This window comes from Bubalus bubalis, chromosome 3 (assembly GCF_019923935.1).
Source record: "Bubalus bubalis isolate 160015118507 breed Murrah chromosome 3, NDDB_SH_1, whole genome shotgun sequence".
NCBI classification, from domain to species: Eukaryota; Metazoa; Chordata; class Mammalia; order Artiodactyla; family Bovidae; genus Bubalus; species Bubalus bubalis.
Window position 1 is genome coordinate 115,458,659 of NC_059159.1, and position 21,028 is coordinate 115,479,686.

Here is a 21,028-nt window from a genome sequence, read left to right on the forward strand (position 1 = left end):
ATTTAGCCTACTATTTAAATTAATATTATCATAAAAGTTTTTTGGTACAGATTTCTAACTTTAGTCAATTAATAAAGAGAAATTCTGTGAGTTTTTTTTTGTTGGGGACGGTGGGCATATTTTTCAGGTTCGCTTCACACCTGGTGCTTCTAACATGAAAATTCTGCAGCCACATGTAATAGCTATAAGAAGAAATTATCTTCCAGCATTAAAAGTAGAATATAGCACATCTGCACATCAGTCATCGTTTAGAATTCAAATTTATAGAATACAGGTAAGTTTGAAAAGATATTCAAATCATATTCTAAAGAAATATGGAAATACACTAAATGTATTCCCACGGTCTGTTTTGTCTGTAGTTTGTTTGACTAGAGTGTTTGATGCCTTCTTCTTCTTAAATTTTGTTATTCTAGTCAGATTCTATAATTAACATATTAATATACTGACCTTTTTGTTTCTTAGATCCAAAACCAAATACATGGTGCTATATTTCCATTTGTGTTTTATCCCATTAAACCACCCAAGTCCGTCACCTTGGATTCAGGTTTGTTTCTATTTTTAGATCGCCATAAAAATGGTTGTATTAGCTATTTGATTTATTTTACTATAAAAGTATGAAGTGAAACCATTCTCAAGTTTAGTTTCTATAGGATCATTGCAAAATTCAATGGCTTGAAAAAAGACCAGGAAGTACTCAACTAACTTCAATAAAACTGAGTGAATACTGAAGAAAAGATTGATTAGAAATGTATATATAATTTTTAGAGACATAATTTCTTTAAAAGATTACAAGTTTGTAAATTCCTAATTTAAAAGCCACTAGAAACTTTGAATAAAGGAATAAGACCATGAAGTCTATTTTCACAAAGTTGTCCTGATGATTCTAATGTATACTTCTGGTTTAAAATCACTGATTTAAAGGTTCAGTTAACCTAAAAGTGAATACAGATAATTAAAAAAAAACAATCCTGCAGTCTGAAATTAAGACTGTGGTAGATCTTACAAATATCAGTAATTTTAATTCATGCTCATGATTTAATACATAATTTAAGTGTCCATTGTGATGTGTATTAAATTACAAGAAAATGCTTATCTTTTGTTTAAAGCATCATTAGGTTAATCATATTTGTTAACCTTTACAGCACCAAAACCCTTTACTGATGTCAGTATTGTCATGAGATCTGCAGGACATTCACAGATATCACGTATTAAGTAAGTGTCTTAATATGTTTATTTTGTGTGCATTTAAAGCACAGTGTTTTGTTTAAATATGTGAGCTAATTGTACTCTTAAATAAATTTTAGATGAGTCAAAGATTTAAGTGTAAAATGTTAAATTAGAAAGGTCATAGAAAAAATCAATTATTTTGTAATCTTGAGAAGTCAGAAGGCTTCAAATGAATTATACATAGATATTAATAATAGTCATTTCTGAATTATGTGTATTTTATTACTTTCTTTTTATTTGTTTTCTCTGTTGTCTATCATTACTGCATACTGTTTTATAAACAAGAAAGAAAATAGTATATTCAAATTCAGTCACCACCCATTTCAAAAAACAGAACATTGACAGAAGCATCCATCTACGTATCACTCCCATATTTCTTGTTTCCTCCACCCTATCACCAAGATAAATAATGTTTTTATTCCGTTTTAAAAATACTGGTTTATTATTTATGTGTAGCTAAACATTATGCTTCTTACTTTGCCAAAAGTTGTGCTAATTAAATTTTTTTCCAACTGTAAATATATGCCTTGGGCTTGCCTTTTTTATTCAAATTTTTACTAAAATTAATTTATTTTGTTGTATATAGCTAGAGTTTATTTATTATCACTTGTACGTCATATTTCCTTGTGTTACTTTGTGCCAGTTTACTTATCAATTTTCTCTTTGTAGACATTTTCACATTTTGAGTTTGTTTCTATTCTGAACAGTGTTGCCATTATGTTTTTAATTCATTCACCTAGAAAGTCCTAAGTGTCAATGTTTTAATATGTGTCTTATGTTTTTTCTTTTATAATTTTGTTAATTCAGTTAATCGATAATTTTTAAATGTTTTACCTTGTTTTACCTTAAAATGTTTTACCTTGCTATTTATAGGTATTTCAAAGTGTTGATCCAAGAAATGGATCTCAGGTTAGATCTTGGATTTGTCTATGCTGTATCAGAACTTATGACACCAGCTGAAGTCACTGAAAAAACAGAGGTGAGACTTAAAATAGTAGCATTGATTTAGGGAAAGAGGGGGACTTTAGAAAACAGTGATTACATTATACATTCTTAAATGTATTAACATGTTTTTAAAAATTAAAAAAAATTTATTCTGCTACCATGGTTCTACGTTGGTGGAAATCACATACTCAAATGATAGAAGTTGGAAGCAACACAGCTAACCTTCTGAAGATAAGGTAACAAATAAGAGGAAAAGTTTTAAACCAGTAAAAGAGGAAGAGGATAATCAGTCATGTTTACATCACTTATTTCTTCCTATTTTATTTTCCTGTGTTACTTTTGTGTTGATTTATAATTTAGAAGTTTGGATATGACCAGGATATTTGATGAGAAAAGGGATAAGGAAAATAAATATAATATGTTCTTTGTAACTGATAGAAAGATGATAAAATTACAATTGTTAGGTGGATAAGAGATGTTTTATTTTTCAGCTGTTCTTTTAGAAAGAATTTTGAAGATAAAACAAACTACAGTTTACCTTTGAACAATGTGGGGGTGATGGGCACCAACCCTGTTCTCAGTTGAAAATCTGTGTATAATGTATATTTGGCCCTGTGCATACATAGTTCCTCCGTATCCAAGGGTCTGCATCCAAGGAGTCACACAACTGAGGATTGTATAGTACTGTAGTATTTAGCATGGGGTGGGGGGAAGGGAACATGTTTAAGTAGATCCTTGTACTTCAAATCTCTGTTGTTCAAGGGTCAGTTGTACACAGATAAAGACAAGGAAATTATACCTTTTTTCCTTTTAATAACAGTTCATCGAGCTATAGTTCACATACTATACATTTTACCCAATTAAATTGTATAGTTTAGTAGTTTTTAGTATATTCAGAATTATGCAACCATCACCACTGATTCTGCAACATTTTCTTTACCCCCGAAAGAAAACTGCCTTAGCCTTATGCAAACACTAATGTACTTTCTATGGATTTTCTTATTATAGATATTTAGTATAAATGGAATCATACACTATGTAGTGTTTTTTGATGTATTTCCTTTGATTTAGCATAATGCTTTCAAGGTTCATCCATGTTGTAGCATGTATCAGATTCCTTTTTATGGCCAAGTAATATTCGGCTGTATAGATACACCACATTTTGTTTATCCATTCATCAGTTAGTAGACATTAGGGTTGTTTGTACAATTTGGCTATTACGAATAATGCTGCTGTGAGTATTTTTGTACAAGTTTTTTGTGTACATATGTTTTCAGTTCTCTTGGGTATTTACCTAGGAGTGAAATTGCTAGGAAGTTGGTAGCTCTGTTTAATAATTTCAAGACTTCTAGACAATTGTCCATAGTTACTGCATCATTTTATACTCTTCAGCAGAATATATGAAGATTCTGATTTCAACAGATCTCACTAATACTTGTTATTGTCTGTCCTTTTAATTCAAGCTATCCTAGTAGGTGTGAAGTAGTATATATCACTGTGGTTTTGATTTGCATTTATCTAATGAGTAATTATGTTGGATACTTTTGATTTGATAATTTGTTAATTGACTACTTGCATATCTGCTATGGAGAACTGTCTGTTCAAATTTTTTGCCTGTTATTTAATGGGTTTGTTTTTTAATTGAATTGTAAAAGTTCTTTATGTATTATGAATGCAAGCCCCATCCATGTCTGATATATGATTTGCAAATATTTTCTCTAATTCTTTATGTTGTGTTTTACTTTTTATTTGTCTTTTGAAGCACAGAAGCTTTTGATGTTACTCAGGTCCAAAATATTTTTTCTTTTGTTGCTCATGTATTTGGTGTCATTTCTAAGACTCCTTTGCCAAATCCAAAGTTAAAAGATTTAGCCCTGTGTTCTAAGCATTTTAAACTTTAAGTCCTTAAAATTAGGTGTTTCATTCATATTGAGTTAATTTTTGTATATGGTATAATTAAGAGTCTAACGTCAGTAAATTATGAAATTGAGAAGTATGAATATTGGTATTCAGTTCTTTTTCAAGATTGTTTTGGCTATTTTGGATCCCTTTGCAGTTCCATATGAATTTTAGAATCAGCTTGCCTTCTTCAGAGAAGTCATGTAGGGTTCTGATAGTAATTACATTGGATGTACAGATCAACTTGGAAGAGGTACCATCTTAACAGTATTAAGTCTTCCAACCCTTGAACATGGGATGTTTTCCATTTATGTAGATCTTCATTTTCTTTCAAGAGAGTTTTTATCATTTGAGTATACGTTTTATACTTCTTTTTGCTAAATTTGAGTATTTTATTCTTTTTATAGTATTGTGAACAAAATTGTTATCATAATCTCATTTTTGTTTTTTCCATTGTAAGTGTATTGGCTTAATACTTACACAGATACATTCCTTAAGTTTTTAATATTTTATGTCCCTTTATAGGTTGAGCTTTTTCATAAAGACATAGAAGCTTTCCAAGAAGAATATAAAATAGTCTCATTAGTAGATTCATCACAAGTCAGTCTCTATGAATACTTTCATATATCTCCTATCAAGGTAGGGGGAAAATAAAAGTCATTTTTATTATCCTTGGTAATCTAGTTAATAGCAAATTGATTTGATCAATTTAGGGAAATATAGCATTTCAATTCTGTTCTTTGATAGTATATAAATTCTGCAACTTCACCATTCAAATATAAGTTATAAAGGAATGATACTTTTAATTTTTATTTATTTTTATACTCTTTTATATGTGGAAGCCACCTATAGTATTTGTTTATATGTTTACATTTGACCTAACATTATGTTCATTTACTATCTATTAAAGTGTTGACTGATAATTTTCAAACTTTTATATATGATATTAAAGTTTCAAATAATTTTATAAAATAACCTTGATTTAAAAACTGAAGATTGAACGGAACTAAAAGTAAGTTCTTAACATAAAATTTCTATGAGTTGCATAATATCTGAAGAAAATTGCTGTATAACTGTGTACACCATGCTGATCTTCTCTGTAGCTGAAAGACTAAAGAATCTGCCTGCAATGCAGGAAACTGAGGTTTGATCCCTGGGCCAGAAGATCCTCTGGAGAAGGGAATGGTAATCCACTCCAGTATTCTTGCCCGGAGAAATCCCATGGAAAGAGGAGCCTGGTGGGCTACAGTCCATGGGATCACACTGTCAAACACAACTGAGTGACTTACACTGCATATACCATATATATGTATACACACACACACACACACACACACACATATATATATGCATATAATATAAAAATGTTTTTAACTGGCTTCACCATGCTTCCCTGGTGGCTCAGATGGTAAAGCGTCTGCCTGCAATGCGGGAGACCCAGGTTCGATCCATGGTTTGGGAAGATCCCCTGGAGAAGGAAATGGCAACCCACTCCAGTACTCTTGCCTGGAAAATTCCATGGACAGAAGAGCCTGGTAGGCTACAGCCCATGGAGTCGCAAAGAGTTGGACACGACTGAGCTACTTCACTTTCTTTCACCATGATAACTTAATTCTAATAGTTGAAACATTCAACTTGAAGAAATTTTGGAGATATTTGAGTTATTTTCCACAACTTCAACTTCTAGATTGTTACTGTTACTAAAAATTTATAAAGATTAATATTTTCCTAGGTTTACCAAAAGAATTGGATTGAGCTAAATAACATACATTACATTGTTGGATTTAAAATTTTTAAAGGTGCTGTTTAGATTTTAAATTCCTTTAACATTCCACTTATTAATTATATCAAAATTAATATCTAGGTTATTTGAAATCTTATGTATGGTATAGTAAATTTAGAATGAGATTGAATTTTAAGAGTTATTATGAAGAAAGTACTTTAAATATTTATCTCTTTATCTCTTTAGTTGCATTTAAGTGTTTCACTGAGTTCAGGCGGTGAAGAACCGAAAGATTCAGAACAGCATGAAGGACTGATGGCAATTCGTTCTTTACAACTTTTGCTGAAGAGTATTGGTGCCACTCTCACAGATGTACAAGATGTAGTTTTTAAGTATGTTTATAATTCAAATCTATAAATTGACAAAAAGTCCATTTTTATATTTACTTTAAAATTTTGTAAGTAAAAAAGTATGTAAATTCCAGATCAAAGGCTAAATATAATTTAACATATTGCCTTAACTATTAAATAGCAGAGTAATTATTAAAAAACTTCCTTAATACAGAGGGACAGAGACTTCCCTGGTGGTCCAGTGGTTAAAACTCCAAGCTCCTACTGTAGGGGGAGAGGGTTTGAATCCTGGTCCAGAGATTCCATACACCACATGGCATGGTTAAAAAAAGAAAAAAAGAAAGAGGCTGTGCAAGTTTATGTGTTATATAATGCCTTTTTTACTTAGGCAAGGATCCCTAAGAAGATGTATATACTCAAAGATGTGATGTGTAGTGCTTGATGGTGTGGGGAGGGAGGAGGAAGGAGGGTTCAGGATGGGGAGCACATGTATACCTGTGGTGGATTCGTTTTGATGTTTGGCAAAACTAATACAGTGTTTGAGGTTTAAAAATAAAATAAAATTAAAAAAAAAAAAGATGCTACTTTAAGGCCTATGGTATCAAGATTCTTTAAAGCGTATGTAACTAGGAGAAAATGAATACTATGATAGCAGAAATGAAGGAATCTGTTTAAATGGTACAGTCAAGAATTTATACTTTAATGTGAGTCATAATGTAAGCTATTGGAGTATCTGACCAGAGACTCAGAGTCTGAGTGGAGTCTATAGATGAGAATGACCTTTGCAGATAGCACCTAGAACTGTTATTAAGAATAGTAGTATCAAGAAAACACTAAGGAAGAAAAAAAAGAATAGTAGTAAGAATCAGTGAGTCCAAAGAGGTAACTGTAAATCTAGATAAAAGGAAATAGTCAAATTAAAAAACATAGATTTGCAGACATGAACAATTGGATGAGATTTCTAATCTTGCTGCTGTCCTATCCTTAGCATGAAAGAAAGGAAGTGTCAGTCACTCAGTTATGTCCGACTCTTTGTGACCCCATGGACTATAGCCTTAGCATAAAACTCCCCAGCTAGTGGATCCGGGTATATGCTGTGAACAGGTTATAAATAAAATGATGGTGAGGGCTCCCATGTGGCTCAGTGATAAAGAATCCCTCTGCCTAGGGAGGAGATGTGGGTTTGAGCTCTGGGTTGGGAAGATCCTCTGGAGGAGGAAATGGCAACCTGCTAGTATTCTTGCTAGAAAAATCCCACAGATAGAGGAGTCTGGTGGGCCATAGTCCATGGAGTTGCAAAGAGTTGGACGTGACAGAGGACACACAAACAAACTTAGGGTGATTCTTCAACTGTCAGCTAATCAGGGAAAACCTGCAGCAATTGAATCCTGGCCATTCTTGAGCAATTTCTATTTATCTCAGTGAATCAAGCATTTTCTGTGTAGGCCATAGTAGGACAGAATTGAGAAATGCAGTTCGTGTTCATGAGTGAGACCCATATGCATTTTTATGTTTTTTGTTGTGTTTTCTTTTTAGGCTAGCATTTTTTGAACTCAATTATCAGTTCCATACAACAGCTGAACTACAGTCTGAAGTAATAAGACACTATTCAAAGCAGGTTTGTCTGAGATTATTTTACAGAGGGACAGACTGATATAAAATAGTGAAACCACATATGTAATATATAATTTAGATTTGGCAAGTAAATGAATAGCCATTTTCAAAATTTTAGAACTTGGTTTTTCTCCTCAGGGTTGTGGAAAGAAATTAAGCCCTACTACATTTCAGATTTTACCTTTACTTTTAGTCTTTGACAGAAATCTTCCTGGATCAGTGTGAACTAGATATAAATCTTTAAATAATAATTAACTGAGTAACTCAGTTCACTTACTTAAAAAAAAATAGGTCAAGGGGAACTATTTATCAGTTTATTTATTTATTATTTATAAAGTGACTATAAGTAACTGAACACAGGATATTTTTAATGTAATTAAGTTGTTTAGTCAAGCTAGATATTTATTGGATTTTTCTCCATCTCTAAGGAGTCCTATATTTTATGGTATAACTTACAGAGCATTAGGATAACTGTTGTATGGTGGACAGATCACTGAGCATGACTTAAGAAATCTGGGTTTACATTATGGAGAACAGTGTGGAGATTCCTTAAAAAACTGGAAATAGAACTGCCATATGTCTCAGCAATCCCACTGCTGGGCATACACACCAAGAGAACCAGAACTGAGCCCCAGTGTTCATTGCAGCACTGTTTACAATAGGTAGGATATGGAAGCAACTTAGATGTCCATTGGCAGATGAATGGATAAGAAAGTTGTGGTACATATACACAATGGAATATTACTCAGCTATAAAAAGGAATGCATTTGAGTCAGTTCTAATGAGGTAGATGAAACTGGCACCTATTATACAGAGTGAAGTAAGTCAGAAAGAAAAACACCAATACAGTATATTAATGCGTATATATGGAATTTAGAAAGATGGTAAGCATGACCCTTATGCAAGACAGCAAAAGAGACACAGATGTAAAGAACAGACTTTTGGACTCTGTGGGAGAAGGAAAGGGTGGGATGATTTGAGAGAATAGCATTGAAACATGTGTATTGCCATATGTGAAATAGATGACCAGTCCAAGTTTGATGCATGAAACAGGGCATTCAAAGCCAGTGCACTGGGACAACCCAGGGGGATGGAATGAGGAGGGAGGGGGGTTTGGGACAGGGGGACAGATGTACACCTGTGGCTGATTCATGTCAATGTGTGGCAAAAACCACTACAATACTGTAAAGTAATTAGCCTCCAATTAAAATAAATAAATTTTTTTTAAAAAAGAAAGAAATCTGGGTTTGGATCTGAGTTTTACTGTCTGTATGACTCAGCATCATTGACCTGTGTGCTTCTGTAGTCTATAAAATGGTGGCAGTAATAACAACTGTCGCACATAGTTGTAAAAGTATTTTGAATATTCCAAAACTCTATGTAAATAGGTCATATTATTTCTCATATTCTAATACCAAATTGCTTTTTTAAACTAAGACTAGTGATGAATAAGGTGATATGGGATAGTTTGAAATTGCTGGTGAGAATGTTAGCCTGAAAAAAAACTAGATATGTGTACTAAATGTAAGGAAAAAAATATTAACTCTGATTATCTGATTTGACTAATGTTTATATTTCATTTTTAGGCCATTAAACAGATGTATGTACTCATTCTTGGACTTGATGTTTTGGGAAATCCCTTTGGCTTGATAAGAGAATTTTCTGAAGGTGTAGAAGCATTTTTTTATGAACCTTACCAGGTAACATAGTTAATCTTGTACAATACATCACACTAATCCTTTTGAATAAATAATTCATTCCATTAGCAGATAGAAGTTGCTATATATAAATCAGATGATCAACAAGTTCCTACTGCATATATCACAGGGAAGTATATTCAATATCCTGTAAAAACCATAATGGGAAGAGTATGAAGAAGTATACACACACACACAAGTATGTATAACTGAATCACTTTAGTGTGTACTGGTGACCAACACAACACTGTAGATGAACTATACTTCAATTAAAAATAGTGAGAATAATGCACCCCAATCGTTAACTTGAGTTGTAGGTGTAAATAGATTTTTGAAAACAACAAAAGGACATTATTTTGAAGCAATGGTAAGAGGTTTTGCAAAATCTTGGAGGAAATGTTTACCTTTTCCTTCAAAACTTAAGACTTTACTAAGAAATACCAAATTTTAAGTGATCTGTTGAAATATTAAAAGTGGATAAAGTTTACACTATAGTAGAATCAAGATTCCCATGGACATGCAGTCTTGCTTTGCACAGTGGTGTGGGACAGTAAAAATAACCATGTAAGCTGACCGTGTGTGAAGCAATCTTTATATTCAGTGGCAGAAATTATGATTGGTCTATGTCCCTAAAAAATTCCTGTCAAAACATTCAAAACTCTCCCACTTTGACTTTTAAACATAGAGGATAATGAAAAATAAAATACATTTGATATTTATTTTGTACACTGTAATCTAAAACATTAGAAATACTAAGAATTAAAGTGTTTTTATTTCTTTTTCTGAAAATTTTTCAAGAGTAGTTTGTGGTTACCTTCTCATATATAGCTTATAATCCATGTAAGCGTCTTTTGTACACTTTGGTGAATAGTCATATTCCTTTCTAAGCTTGGATCAACTTCCAGCACTTTATCCTTTGTACTTCAGAAGTCATGAAATATCTGAGAATTCTTTTAATGTGAATTTTTCTTCTGATGTCACTTTCCCTAGGACATCTTTATTCTTTTTGTCATTACTGCCTTCCTTGTATATTTTTTTAAAAATTTACCTTTAAAAGTAACAGTAACTTTTTTTACTGTTGTTATATTTTGACCCTTTAGGGAGCCATCCAGGGTCCTGAAGAGTTTGTGGAAGGAATGGCACTAGGACTGAAAGCACTAGTTGGTGGAGCTGTTGGTAAGAGACAGAATGCCCACCAAGGATCATTATGCTAGAAAGGAAGGGTATGTTTGGTTTTTACTAAAGGTGTTATACTTTTGCCAGGTGGACTAGCTGGTGCTGCCTCCAAAATCACCAGTGCTATGGCTAAAGGGGTGGCAGCTATGACTATGGATGAAGACTACCAACAGAAGAGAAGAGAAGCCATGAATAAGCAACCAGCTGGTCTTAGGGAAGGCATCACTCGCGGAGGAAAAGGCCTAGTTTCTGTAAGAAATTTCCCATAGTTGTGAACATTTGAGGAATATCTTTTAAAGCCACATTCTATGAGAAAGGAAATAGAAAACTTGCATTCACTCAAATATCATTTGGATGTTAGAGGAGCAGTGGGTTGTCATATATAAAAAAATAGTCAGTAGCCTTCAAAATACTCTGTTTAAATAGAATATGTAGGAAAGACATTAATTCTTGTGGCATCTAGAAAGCAGAATTCTGTATTTCTTTTGTAAGCCAGACTTGGTTCTTCAAAATATCACATCAAATTATTGTAAATTTTCATTTGTGCTTTTCCTCTAGGGTTTTGTAAGTGGCATAACAGGAATTGTTACAAAACCAATCAAAGGTGAGTATAATAATTCTTTTGGGTGATATATATATTTCATGAATTGATTCCATTTTCATTCTTAATCCAGTTGTCAAAAACTCTTGTCTTTTTTCTTTCCAGGAGCTCAGAAAGAAGGAGCAACTGGTTTCTTTAAAGGTGTTGGGAAAGGTTTAGTTGGAGCAGTGACAAGGCCAACTGGAGGCATCATAGACATGGCTAGCAGTACATTTCAGGGAATAAAAAGGTAAATTCTCCTGATGTAAAATGCTTCAACCAAGAGAAATGAGGTAAATCTATTTGACCCAAGGCACTTAACTATGAACCCAATAATAACTGCAAGTTGCATCTGATCTTCCTAATTGCTTTTGATACTTTTTTGCATTGCATCATTTCAGCTTCAGTTCTGCTTTATTCATCATTCATTCCCAGCAGCCTTGGGAGGAAAGGTTTGGCAAATTCAGCTTTTTATTTACTTTGATTGAAATACTTTACAATAATGTAATTCTATACATGGTGACTGCAGCCATGAAATTAAAAGACGCTTACTCCTTGGAAGGAAAGTTATGACCAACCTAGATAGCATATTCAAAAGCAGAGACATCACAGTGCCAACAAAGGTTTGTCTAGTCAAGGCTATGGTTTTTCCTGTGGTCATGTATGGATGTGAGAGTTGGACTGTGAAGAAGGCTGAGCGCCGAAGAATTGATGCTTTTGAACTGTGGTGTTGGAGAAGACTCTTGAGAGTCCCTTGGACTGCAAGGAGATCCAACCAGTCCATTCTGAAGGAGATCAGCCCTGGGATTTCTTTGGAAAGAATGATGCTAAAGCTGAAACTCCAGTACTTTGGCCACCTCATGCGAAGAGTTGACTCATTGGAAAAGACTCTGATGCTGGGAGGGATTGGGGGCAAGAGGAGAAGGGGACGACAGAGGATGAGATGGCTGGATGGCATCACTGACTTGATGGACGTGAGTCTGAGTGAACTCCGGGAGTTGGTGATGAACAGGGAGGCCTGGCGTGCTGCGATTCATGGGGTCGCAAAGAGTCGGACACGACTGAGCGAGTCATCTGATCTGATCTGAGTCATCAGATAAACTCAAAGTCAATAAAAATAACGAATTTTCCATGGCAATTGGAGAAGAAAAAGAAATAAAAGGAATCCAAATTGGAAAAGAAGTAAGACTGTCACTGTTTGCAGATGACATGATACTGTACATGGAAAATCCTAAAGATCCTATCAGAAAACTGCTGGAGCTCATCAGTGAATTTGGTAATATTGCAGGCTATAAAATTAATACACAGACATCTCTTGCATTCATATACACTAACAACAAAAAATCAGAAAGAGAAATCAAGGAAATAGTCCCATTTACCATTACATCAAAAAGAATAAAATATCTAGGAATAAACCTACCTAAGGAAGCAAAAGACATGTACTTTGAAAACTATAAGACACTGACGAAAGAAATCAAAGACCACACAAAGAGATGGAAAGATATACCAAGTTCTTGGATTGGAAAAATCAATATTGTCAAAATAACTATACTGCTCAAGGCAATCTTCAGATTCAGTGAAATCCCTCTGAACCTAATGGCATTTTTCACAGAATTAAACCAGAAAAATGTTACAATTTGTGTGGAAGCACAGAAGACCATGAATAGCCAAAGCAATCCTAAGCAAGAAAAACAGAACTGGAGGAATTGGGATCCCTGACTTCAGACTATACTAAAAAGCTACAGTAATCAAAACAGAATAGTACTGGAACAAAAACAGAGATACAGATCAAAGGAACAGGATAAAAAGTCCCTAGATAAACCCATGCACCTATGGTCACCCTAGCTCTGATAAAGGAAGCAAGAATATACAATGGAGAAAAGACAGTCTCCTCTATGAGTGGTGCCAGAAAAACTGAACAGCTGCATGTAAAGGAATACAATTAGGACACTTCCTAACATCATACATAAAAATAAACTCAGAATGTGTTAAATACCTAAATGTAAGACCAGATACTATACTATAGGAAAAGGAGTATGTCAAGGCTGTATATTGTCACCCTGCTTATTTAACTTATATGCAGTTTATAAACTTATAAATTTAACTTATTTAACTTAACATCATGAGAAACACTGGGCTGATCGAAGCACAAGCTGGAATCAAGATTGCTGTGAGAAATCTCAATAACCTCAGATATGTAGATGACACCACCCTTATCACAGAAAGTGAAGAAGAACTAAAGAGCCTCTTGATAAAAGTGGAAGAGGAGAGTGGAGAAGTTGGCTTAAAGCTCAACATTCAGAAAACTAAGACCATGGCATCTGGTCCCATCACTTCATGGCAAATAGATGGGGAAACAGTGGCTGACTTTATTTTTGGGGGCTCCAAAATCATTGCAGATGGTGGTTGCAGCAATGAAATTAAAAGACGCTTACTCCTTGGAAGAAAAGTTATGACCAACCTAGACAGCATATTAAAAAGTAGAGACATTACTTTGTCAACAAAGGTCCATCTAGTCAAGGCTGTGGTTTTTCCAGTAGTCATGTATGGATGTGAGAGTTGGACTATAAAGAAAGCTGAGCGCCGAGAATTGATGCTTTTGAACTGTGGTGTTGGAGAAGACTCTTGAGAGTCCCTTGGACTGCAAGGAGATCCAATCAGTCCATCCTAAAGGAAATCAATCCTAAATATTCATTGGGAGGACTGATGTTGAAGCTGAAACTCCAGTACTTTCGCCACCTGATGTGGAGAGCTGACTCATTTGAAAAGACCCTGATGCTGGGAAAGATTTGAAGGCGGAAGGAGAAGGAGATGCAACAGGATGAGATGGTTGGATGGCATCCCCGATTCAATGGACATGAGTTTGAGTAAACTCTGGGAGTTGGTGATGGACAGAGAGGCCTGGTGTGCTACAGTCCATGGGGTCACAAAGAGTCAGACACGACTGAGTGACTGAACTGAACTAAACTGGAGACCAGATACTATAAAACTCTTAGAGGAAAACATAGGCAGAATACTCTGACATAATTTGCAGCAAGATCTTTTTTGATCCACCTCCTAGAGTAATGAAAATTAAAATAAAAACAAAAGTAAACAAATGGGACCTAATTAAACTTAAAAGCTTTTGCACAGCAAAGGAAACCATAAACAAAACAAAAAGACCACCCTGAGAGTGGGCAAAAATATTTGCAAACAAAGCAACTGACAACAGATGGGTGAAGTTCCTCTTTGCTTCTGCCTTAAGGGTGGTATCATCTGCATATCTGAGGTTATTGATATTTCTCCCGGCAATCTTGATTCCAGCTTGTGCTTCATCCAGTCCAGGATTTTTCATGATGTACTCTACTTCTGCTTTATTGAAAATGCCAAGCCTTTGACTGTGTGGATCACAATAAACTGTGGAAAATTCTTAAAGAGATGGGAATACCAGACCACCTGAGCTGTCTCCTGAGAAATCTGTATGCAGGTCAAGAAGCAACACTTAGAACTGGATATGGAACAACAGACTGGTTCCAAATTGGGAAAGGAGTATGTCAAGGCTGTATATTGTCATCCTGCTTATTTGAAGCCTAGCTTGGAGAATTTTGAGCATTGCTTTGCTAGCATGTGAAATGAATGCAGTTGTGCAGTAGTTTGAACATTCTTTGGCATTGCCTCTCTTTGGGATGGAAAAGACCTTGATGCTGGGAGGGACTGGGGGCAGGAAGAGAAGGGGATGACAAAGGATGAAATGGCTGGATGGCATCACCAACTCAATGGACATGAGTTTGAGTAAGCTCCAGGAGTTGGTGATGGACAGGGAGGCCTGGCATGCTGCCATTCATGGGGTTGCAAAGAGTCAAACACGACTGAGCGACTGAACTGACTGAACTGAACTTCTTTGGGATTGGAATGAAAACTGACAGTGGATTAATATCCAAAATATACAGACAACTCATGCAGATCAATAGCAAAGAAACAACCCAATCAAAAAATGTGTGAAAGACCTAAACAGACATTTCTCAAAAGAAGACATACTGATGGCTAAAAAAAGCACATGGAAAGATGCCCAGTATCACTGATTATTAATGCTAGAGAAATGCAGATCAGAACTACAACCAGTCAGAATGGCCACCATCAATAAAATCTACAGACAATAAATGCTGGAGAGGGTGTGGAGAAAAGCGAACCTTCCTACAAGTTGGTGACAATATAAATTAGTATAACCACTACGGAGAACAATATGGGAGTTCCTTAAAAAACTAAAAATAGAGCTAGTGTATGATACAGCAGTCCCACTCAAGGGCATTTATATCTGGAGAAAACCATAATTCCAAAAGATACATGCCCCCCAAGTCTTCACTGCAGCACTGTTTACAGTAGCCAGGATATGGAAGCAACCTAAATGTCCATCAACAGATGAATGAATAAAGAAGATGTGGTACAGATATACAAGAGAATATTACTAGCCATAAAAAAGAATAAAATAATGCCATTTGCAGTGATATGGATGAAGCTAGAGATTGTCAGAATGAGTGAAGTAAGTCAAAGACAAATATATGATATTGCGTACATGTGGCATCTACAAAAATGGTATGAATGAACTTATCTACAAAGCATAAATAGTTAGAAATGTAGAAAACAAACTGGTTACCAGGGGTAAGGGAACGAGAAAATGAAAGTCGCTCAGTCGTGTCCAACTCTTTGCAACCCTGTGCACTGTATACAGTCCATGGAATTCTCCAGGCCAGAATACTGGAGTGGGTAGCCTATCCCTTTTCCAGGGGATCTTCCCAACCCAGTGATCGAACCCAGGTCTCCTGCATTGCAGGTGGATTCTTCACCAGCTGAACCACCAGGGAAGCCCATGAATACTGGAATGGGTAGCCTATCCCTTTTCCAGAGGATCGTCCCAACCCAGAAATCGAACTGGGGTCTCCTGCTTTACAGGCGGATTCTTTACCATCTGAGATACAAAGGAAGCCAAGGGGTAGGGGAGGGAGGGATAAACTGAAAGATTGGGTTTGACATATACACACTATTATATATAAAATAGATAATAGTAAGGACCTACTATATAGCACAGGGAACTCTACTCAGTACTCTGTAACGGCCTATATGGGGAAAGAATCTAAAAAAGAATGGATATAGGTGTATGTGTAAATGATTCACTTTGCTGTACACCTGAAACTAACACAACTGTGTAAATCATCTGTATTCTAATAGAAATTAATTCTAAATAAAATGTCCTTCTTTGTGTCTAACAGGAATTTTTTAAGTCTAATTGTTTCTGATTTAGTAGAGCCATTTCAGCTATCTTTTGGTTATTATTTACATTGTATATGTTTTTCCATCTTTTTACTTTAAATTTATCTGTGTCTTTGACACTAAAATGAGCCTCTTATGGGCAGCATATAATTGGATCATATTTTTTATCCATTCTGCAAATTTTTGCTTTTACCTGGAGAATTGATCCATATGTATATGTTTATACTATGGATTCATTCAGTTCAGTTCAGTTCAGTTCAGTCGCTCAGTCGTGTCCAACTCTTTGCGACCCCATGAATCAATTGCAGCACGCCAGGCCTCCCTGTCCATCACCAACTCCCGGAGTTCACTCAAACTCACGTCCATCAAGTTGGTGATGCCATCCAGCCATCTCATCCTCTGTCATCCCCTTCTCCTTCTGCCCTCAGTCCCTCCCAGCATCAGGGGCTTTTCCAATGAGTCGACTCTTTGCATGAGGTGGCCAAAGTATTGGAGTTTCAGCTTTAGCATCAGTCCTTCCAGTGAACACCCAGGACTGATCTCCTTTGGGATGGACTGGTTGGATCTCCTTGCAGTCCAAGGGACTCTCAAGAGTCTTCTCCAACACCACAGTTCAAAAGCATCAATTCTTCGGCGCTCAGCTTTCTTCACAGTCCAACTCTCACATCCATACATGACTACTGGATACATTACATGCTCTTAATATTTATTGAATGGGTGAATATTTGTTGAATGCATGAATGATCAAATAAGTGAGTCAATCTCATGTAGGTCCATACAGTCAAAAATATTACCAAATTCAGCAATGTGTGTGTTTCAAACAGTATATATCAAGCCTCAGAAAGGAATGTGAAGGTATTTGAACATTAGAAAATCATGTAATGTGACTTAAAACATGAATAGGTTGAAGGAGGTAAACTGTAGAATTACAGCAATGACCCGGGGGAAATTCTCTATTTAAAATCCATTGCTCATTCAAGATTTCAGTAACAGTGACCAAAAACAAACTGTTAGCGAACTAAAAGTAGAAATTAACTTACTTGGCTTCACAAGAAGTGCCTTAAAAAAAAAGTTGCTGATATCTATACTTCATGAAGAACTCTTAGAAGCTTTCTTTTTAAAGGTTAGGAACAAGAGAAGGGTGCTTGAATGCCATCTTTAGCATTGTGTTGGAGAAGCTAATAATGCAATATAGTAGTGCAATATAGTAGGAAATAGGAAAAGCAAAAGAAATTAAAAGTCGTAAATCGGAAGAGAAAAAGCAGTACTCATATGCTGATTCTCTGATTCTTGTCTACAAAGAAAATCCAAGAGAATCTATAAAAAAACTTCTTTACAGTTCTACATTTTTCTAGGAAACTTACACTATTTGTTTCAGAAGACAGGTTTTAAAACGGAGAAGTGAGGTAATAGTCTCATTTTGTCCAAAAGATCTTTTTTAGTATTAATAGTTACATTTTAAAGTATACTAGGAGTTTTTGAATAATTTTTAAAGTCAAGTTACACATTTTCCTCTAGAGCTACAGAGACCTCTGATGAAGTGGAGAGTCTGCGACCCCCTAGATTCTTTAATGAAGATGGAGTTATCAGACCTTACAGGTTGAGGGATGGTACTGGAAATCAAATGTTACAGGTGGGTGAAGAAATAACTTATTAATTAAAATTATTTCATCAGTGGTTTTTTTCAGGTAGCTATATATTGCTTTAAATATGTATTAGGATATTTGGGCTTTTATACTTCTGCTTAATTTAATTTAAAGTTTCTTACATTTACTTAGGTTTTAAATGTGCTATAAGATTTTTTTTTTCTTTTTTACAGGCATCAAAAAGTTTGATATGAAAACAGTTAATGCATGACTTTGCAAGTGAAAGCCAACAATAGATTTTAGTCTTAAAATTTACAAACTACATAACTGCTGTTTCAGTATTTTGAATGCAAAGAAAAGCTTTTATATTGGTAACATTTTGTATAGAATTTTTAGCAGATCTGATCTTTTTATAGGATATTCTTAGTTCTATACTGGATTTGCTAGATTTGTTGAAAGCCATTGTGCGTTATGTTCCTTCATAGTTGATGGTGCTTATTTACCCAGTTAGACCATTTCTGTTTAGGGTACTTCCTTCAAACCACTAATATTCCAGATATAATCCTCCTGTCCAGTTAGACAATATAAGGAAAAAAATCATGACTACTGCTATTGTGAATTCTTGGGTTCTCCTTTTCTTTTGAAGTTGTTTAAATGGCCATGACTCTTCTTCCTGCTCTGTGTTTTTTTATGGTCTATTTAAAAACCCTGTGAAATTAATAAGCAAGTCACATGAAAACCAGCATCTTTTAGTAAGGAAATTTAGCTTTTGGAGCAATAGTAAGTTTGAAGGTAGAGTATTTTATCTGTTTATATAGCTTTTACTTTGTAAATTGGACCTTTTAAAATCTGGATTATGCTGTAGATAACATTCACAAGAGGATATACCAATTTAGTCATTTCTGTGGTTTAGATATGGAATCCTAAATTAAATGATTTATTTTAAAACAAGGAGTCATTCTGTTGTACTTGAAAATATTCATAGTAATAATACATTGTGGGGAGATACAGTCTTTCCTCTATAGCCTTGATATTTTAAATATTATTATGTTTAAAGTGATAAGGGTGAAGATTTCAAATTTTAATATTTTACCCACTACATGCCCAGTATATAATTTTGCATTAAATGTGCTTCCATAAACTATAAGCATTAGGTTAATATATGACATTTAGTTATGTGGTTTTACATTGTGTTTACATTGTGTTAAAATGCTTTTAAAGCATCAAAAGAATTGCATGTTGGGATAAAACTGGCAATCTACTGAAAGAGCGTGTTCTAAATAGCATGTTGACAGACTCTATAAGGACAGTATATCATTCCTTGGAAATGTTGTAGAAATCCCCCATAGTTAGACAATTGAAACATACATACCTACTCAGTACCTGCCTTCCCTTATTAGAACATAATTAACATATTATTAATTCATTTTATTATACTGAATAGTTAATATTCAGTGAAGAGAATTTAGAGTGGTGAAGAGAGTTTAGACATACATCCTCATTACTAGAGAACAGATGACAAGGAAGCCATGAGATACCAAAAGTTTCTCATGGTTGATTTCTTGATTTCAGTAATAAGTAAGTTTGTCCTACACTTTTTTCCATTGATTGTTTTTGAAAGCTTTAAAGTTTGGGATTTAAGGCCATGACTATTGACTGTATTTTTAAACATGCCTATTATTCTCAGAGGGGCAGTCTTAGTATTAATTGCTGGAAGAGCTGTTTAAATGACTAAAAATTCACAATCCTTGTCAGCCATTACTTATTTTTCAGCAAGTGCAATAAGCACTGTATTAGTCTGAATACCTATAGGAATTCACCAGATGTCTTAGGATGTTGTGTTTGGCATTATTCCCTCACAGGTGTAAGAAGTGGGTTGTTGCTTTAGTGGTAACAGTAATTTTTTGAATTAAAACTTTACTATTAGCAAACACTAAAATATATAAATACCAGTACTGTTGCAAAGAAGTAGGCAACACATAATCAGTATTTCAAATCTCATCTACCTCAATTTAACCTAAGTGATTTAATAACAATGCCCTTAGAAAATATTTAGTACTTTCAGATGTTTGTCCTTTTATTTTCTAACTTTCTAAAAAGGGTGCTCTGTGTGTACTAAATTATATGTGCCTATGTTTGATAACTAAATATGAGATATACTCTGATTGTATATCTTTCTGTCTAGAAAGTGAAACATTATTATAATACTTCCTAGTAGTCTATTAAAGTTGCCTACTAGAGAAAGAAAATATTTCTAACACAGTCATGGAATAATTTACTGATATCATCAAGTTATTTTATACATTAAATGTGCCAACCAGTGGAGTTTAGTTAAATCTATTAGATTATGAAATATAATATCCATAATTACTACCCCACTTAGAGCTGAAGTCCTCTTCAAAATTATTGACTTCTTGAACATTTCATAATTGTACATGTTTTCCAAGCAGTTTGCCCTACTTAACTAACCTTTGTGCTTCTTTTTTTCTTTACCATGCTTACAGAAAATTCAGGTCTACAGGGAGTGGATTGTGACTCACAGTAGAAGTAGTGATGATAATGATGACGATGATTAGATTCTGAAATGTTAAAATCTATATGTTCTTTGACATTTTATTTGGGATGTTTCATTTAACATGTTTTGTGTGATTACTACCATAATACCTGTATGTCCATTTTTAGAGAGATAAAAGTATTTTTTCCTTTTAAAATGTTTTTCTGTTTTCAAAAACAAAAATTACCGCATTAAGCACAAAAAAATGTATTTTACAGCCAAAGTAGGGCATGCCATATATTACAGCATTTGCTTGTATGTATTTTATAGCTTTGCAATAACAGTTTGTCTTTAAGATTTAAAGTTAGACAATTTTTTTTAATATTCATTAGTTTCATTTTAAATTATCTGCTTATTTGTTAGCAAAATGCTGTTTTTAATGTTCTCTGTAGATTTTCTGGGCTGTATTATAATGTCATTGAGTTTTGCA

General features: G+C 34.4%; 1 protein-coding gene across 1 annotated transcript in view; it reads left to right on the forward strand.

Annotated features, from left to right (window-relative positions):
* Window positions 1–21,028, forward strand: part of VPS13A (vacuolar protein sorting 13 homolog A) — a gene marked incomplete in the record, with an annotated part of 267,525 nt that overhangs the window by 214,970 nt on the left and 31,527 nt on the right. Inside the window, 13 exon segments of the mRNA XM_045165068.1 lie at window positions 128–274; window positions 463–544; window positions 1,143–1,212; window positions 2,101–2,206; window positions 4,597–4,710; window positions 6,041–6,186; window positions 7,681–7,762; window positions 9,345–9,458; window positions 10,556–10,631; window positions 10,719–10,882; window positions 11,190–11,235; window positions 11,338–11,461; window positions 17,977–18,091. Of these exon segments, the coding sequence (XP_045021003.1) occupies window positions 128–274; window positions 463–544; window positions 1,143–1,212; window positions 2,101–2,206; window positions 4,597–4,710; window positions 6,041–6,186; window positions 7,681–7,762; window positions 9,345–9,458; window positions 10,556–10,631; window positions 10,719–10,882; window positions 11,190–11,235; window positions 11,338–11,461; window positions 17,977–18,091 (1,386 nt within the window).